The 4,992-nt window shown below is 44.3% G+C and overlaps 1 protein-coding gene across 1 annotated transcript in view; it reads right to left on the reverse strand.

Annotated features, from left to right (window-relative positions):
• The window catches only part of LOC101567490 (histone-lysine N-methyltransferase PRDM9-like), a 22,148-nt gene extending 20,450 nt beyond the window's left edge, over positions 1 to 1,698 (reverse strand). The window contains 2 exon segments of the mRNA XM_012513325.2: positions 1,346 to 1,413; positions 1,623 to 1,698. Of these exon segments, the coding sequence (XP_012368779.2) occupies positions 1,346 to 1,413; positions 1,623 to 1,698 (144 nt within the window).
• Positions 1,699 to 4,992: the final 3,294 nt, after the last annotated feature.

The following is a 4,992-nucleotide window of genomic DNA, read 5'->3' on the forward strand; positions in this document are numbered from 1 at the left end:
GCAAAGCTTCCTTTTGTAGAAGGGTTCTCCTGACCTTTTCATTGTAGTTCATACAGGATGTAGTCCTGAGGGTTTCTTTTCAGTTTTGTGAGCAAGTATGCAGCTGATAGGAAAATGATGTTTATTCCAAATACCCAATGCATATTAGGAATCCAATAATTTAATTTATTGATATGTTAAGTTCCTGTTTACAGTGTGTAATATGATAAGAACCTTGTGACAAATGACAAAACCACTGAGATATCAAGGAAGTCGAAGCAGAATCCCAGGAAAGCGAACACATGTGCTGTCCGTGCAGGCAGTACGTGCGTATGGAGCATGCTGCAGGCCTGCGACTAGACTGCCTCGGTGTGTTCATTGAGGTCAGTATTTTATTTTATAAAGTGTTATAGGCATTTGCCTTGTAGTTCATCCAAAAATTTATTTGTATTGTTGTTCCGTAGCCTAAGAACACCAATAAACTGTCAATGTTTCCAACAGTCAATGTTGACATTTTCTTTTTGCAGTTTCTGTGGTTCTAGTGAGCCACAAATAAACATGCTCACAGGCTGTCTATTTGTTTTGTTCACTGTGCAGCTTGGCATGGGATTGGTGACTCGCATGACTAGCGGGGCTGCTCTTTCCATGATGGCCTTGCGGTTCTTAGAGGAGAGGATCTGAGCAATCTCTGTGCAGCAAATATTTGTTGTACATCGGCAGCACCTCCAGCTCCTAACACCGTGCTCCAGGAACTCCTCGGAGCCACTGGCCACATGTGCTTTGTCTTTCTGTTACTTGCATAACCTGTGTCGTGCACCAAGATCTGGGCCGTGAACCTTCTCCACACCCTGTTCTCGATTCCTCTGTGTTTCTGCCAGTTGCACTTAATTTTGGCATTTCTTTCTGCCTGGTGCCAGATGAACTTCTTGGTCCTCTTTTTTGACAATCTTGGGCATCACACAATGTCTGAGGGCTACCATAGTGCCAAGTTTGAGATGGCTGCTCAATGTTGAAAGTTTTGATGCTTATTTATATGCACTCTGTAAATACTAAAAATTTAAAAAGAAAAATATCAAAATTCATGTGTCCTACATGATTGAACGAAAATAAATGCATTTTGAGATTTTGCACCTACTTTCAGGGCAGCCTATTTGTCATTTGGGGGTTCTTTTTGAGACAGCATTTCACTATGAAGTTAGGACTCGCCTAGTACTCACATTCTATGACATGCTGGCCCAAACTCAGTGATCCTCCCGTGGCAGCCTCCTGAGTCCTGGTGCCACAGGTTTGCCCACCACGCCTGGCCTTATGTGTCTTTCCTTGCTGCCATGGCCTCACTTACTGCTGGGCAACGTGAGCATCTTACCCTGCAGAGCTGCACCAAACTGGCCAAGAGGCGGCGACCCAAGTGATCCCGATGTCTCTCTGGGGCATCTTGAGAACCGCATGAGAGTCAGCTAAGTGAACCAGTCTGGTTGCTCTGACAGGATTAGCCAAGCCTAGCAGAGGGGGCTGCTTGTGAGAGTGCAGCGAAAGGCTGGAGAGGGAGAGCGTGGGAGGAGGCCAGGCCTGGGCAGTGAGGACTCTGTGTTTCTCACCTAGTGCGGGTGCTCACAAGACACGAACGCTTTTGTTCTCCTCACCTTCATTGTCAGTCTGCGTGGGGAAAGCTGCACGTGCTCTCTCCAGCAACAGTGAGAACACCCCTGTACCCGTCATTCCGACACTGCATTGCAAGAAAAGTATCGCCAGGGTGACATGTGACATGTGATGGCTGTGAGAATATGCAAAGCAAATTAGATCTCTGAGGCCCTCTTTTAGTTTCCAAACTATCTCGCCTCAGTCCACGTCTGCAGCTCATGTGAGGGCATTCATCTCGGGAGCAGGTCCACGCACACAGCACATCTGCACCCCTGTCTCAGCCCTTCCCCTCCCCAGCCTGCATTCCTCCCTCCACCTGAGGGCCTCTGGAGCCTTTGCACGTCAGTCCCCATGTGCTTCTCTCTGGGTTTCATTTTGCTCCTCAATTTACCTATTCTGTGGCTTGTTCACGGAAGAGTCTCCACAGTCACTGTTTTGTGTTAAACTACAATCATTTGGAGGGTGGTACAACTTTCCATGGCATAAGTTGGTGCCCTCCATACTCCATTTGGACTCAAGCCATGCAGCTGAGGAGTCTTCCACCTGGCAGGTGTTGAGCCTTTCCAGCTCGGAGCATTCTCGCTGAGCAGCTTCCCTCATCCCGAGTCACCTGGTCGTTTTTCAGTGAGGAAAGTCTTCTGAAAGCAAAGGTGGCGATGGCTGCACAAGAGGGTGAACACAGTGAAGGCCATTATCCTGTACCCTTCAGATGCATGAGTTAGGCTTTCTGTAGATTACAGTTCTGTCAAATGGTGAAATACATGGGAATTAGACATCAGGGACGGTATGCATTTAAAAGCACAACATGAGAGCTATTCGACTCTGGTTGTTACATTGCACATTACTGCACGTTGCTGTCCTCCATATAGTTGCTCAGATTACAGATAGTAGCACATAGAGTTAGTTGAAGTACAAAATTTAAACATTGACTGCTACTTTGAAAAAACTGAGAGAAATAAGTGGTACAATTGTCTCAGCTACCCTGTAGATATACTTCCAGGATTTCCCCCTCCATTCTTCCTACCTTCTGTCCTTTCCCTCATCTCCATTGTTTATTCTTTTCAAAATTTTTTATCATTTTATTTTTTAAAGAGAGTACAAATTAGAATCAACACAGAAAAGATCACAATTTATGCAGATTTCATTTAACAAAGGAATATGAAGTTTACAGCATTTGCTGTAATACACAGGGTTGTCTTCTAACCAGTTATTCATATTACCAGATATATGCATGTATAAGTTGGAAGAAGAAGAAAGAAAAAAAGAAAGAAATGTGTAAGAAAATAAGATGAAAGGGGGAAAAATTGAAAAAGGGAGATGAAAGAAATTAAAGCCTGTACTGCTCCTTTCCACAGACTACCAGAAATGCACAGTTTATTTGCCCAAACTATCCTGCTTGCATAGATAGCTAAATCTCTTTCCCCCTCTCCCTCTCCTGTCCTTCTCCTCAACTCAGTTACTCTTTCCTTTTGAATAAGTTCACTCCCATTTACCACTGTCTATTGTAGCCTTCAGATTCCATTTTTGTCTTTCAGGTTCTCACTCTAAGGAGACCCTATGATGTTTGCACGTGCTGGTCTGATTTATTTCACTTAAGAGTATATTCTCTAGTTGCATCCATTTACCAACAAAAGGCTCAAATTTATCCTGTTTTATAGCTGAATAAATGCTCCATTGTATACAAATACCACATCTTCCTTATCCCTTCGTCAGTTGATAGGCATCTGGGTTGTTCCAGCATTTATCTACGAGGAATTGCGCTGCTATAAACATGGGTGCACATATATCACTGTGGTATGAGGTTTTCAGTTCTTCTCGAAAAATATTCAGGAGAGGAACAGCTGTCTTGAATGGGACCTCCAGTCCTAGCTTTTAATGAAATGTCCACATTGATTTCCATAGTGGTTGTATCAGTCTGAACCCCCAGCCATGGTGCAGAAGGGTTCCTTTTTTTTAAAGTTTAATTTTATTTTGAATTTGACCCAGAACACAGACCAGGCCAGGTGTGTGAGTGGTTCCGCCCAGGGTCCGCAGGATCCTGATTTGACCCAGAGCCTAGGCCCAGTGTGAGACTGCCCGGGGCCCACCAGATCCTGATTCAATCCAGAGCCCATGCTCGGTGTGCGTGGGTCCACCTGGAGCCTGATTGATCCTCATTCCACCCAGAGCTCAGACCTGGCGCGAGTGGGACCAACTAGGGCCCGCTGATCTTCATCCGAACCAGAGTCCAGGCCAGGCACGTGAGTGGAACTTTCTCCATCAGACAGACCTGGTGTGAAACCCTGCGGCAGAAGTCCCTGAAGAGAGGCTAAAGGCAAAACCCACCCAGCTGATCCAGGAACAGAACATCTTGCCAGCATAGCACAGCAGGTTCAGCTCCAAGGGCTGGAGCAGGAAGAAGTGGAGCACAGCAGCCAGAACCAAGCCACACCCACCTGCACAAGTTTGACCTTGGTAGATCCAGACTTGGTGCTAAGATAATAACTCTATCAAAGCTCTACAACAAAAGTCAGAAGACAGTGCTATACAAAAATGACAAAAAGAAGGAGCAAAATGCATTCTCAGTCCCTTAGCCCACCCAGAAAAAGTGCAGGAGACAATAGCATAAAAGAAATTAGAAATACACACCTGAAATCTCTGAAATAATAGCATGTGAAGTAAAGAAATAACTGCAGAAAGGAATAGAGGAAATCAGATCAGAAGTAATTTCTGAAGTAAAAAAAGAAATAGCTATAATGAAAGAAGCACTAAGTGCTTCTAAAGAAGACACTGATAAAAAATAGAGCAGAATCAAAAAAATGATGGAATCCTTGAATGAGCCATATAGGAAAGAAATAGAATGCATGGAGCACATTTAAAGTGCTATAGAGGATATTAAAACCTCAATCACAAGCTGGCAAAACCGTTTGAATGAAAGTGAAAATAGGATGCTTGTCATGGCTGACAGCGCCATGCAGCGTCCAGCGGGCCTCAGGCCTGCGCTGTTGGTGCCTCCCGTAGGAGATACTAAAACAAGTGCCTGGAGACAAGGTGATGCTTCTAGAAAGAAAGTGGAACTCGAAGTAGCTGTGAAAAAGAAGCTTGAGTTTGAGAGAAAAGCTCTACATATTGTCGAACAACTATTAGAAGAGAACATTAGAGAAGACATCCTAGTGGAACATGGGAAGTTCATGACACCTGCTCACTGCAGCGATGTTGTGGGTGAACGTTCAGTTACCAACTTCTGTGCTTATCCTTTCGGTCAGAAGAAGCTGGGCATCATACCAAGGCAGAAATATAAAACTTCTGCCAAACTCAATTAAGTTTATGATATTACTGAAAGAAAGTCTTTTTGCAGAAATTTTTGTTACAAAGCGTCTAAGTATTTTGAAG

This window comes from Octodon degus, unplaced genomic scaffold (assembly GCF_000260255.1).
Source record: "Octodon degus isolate 3935 unplaced genomic scaffold, OctDeg1.0 scaffold00455, whole genome shotgun sequence".
Classification (NCBI taxonomy): Eukaryota; Metazoa; Chordata; class Mammalia; order Rodentia; family Octodontidae; genus Octodon; species Octodon degus.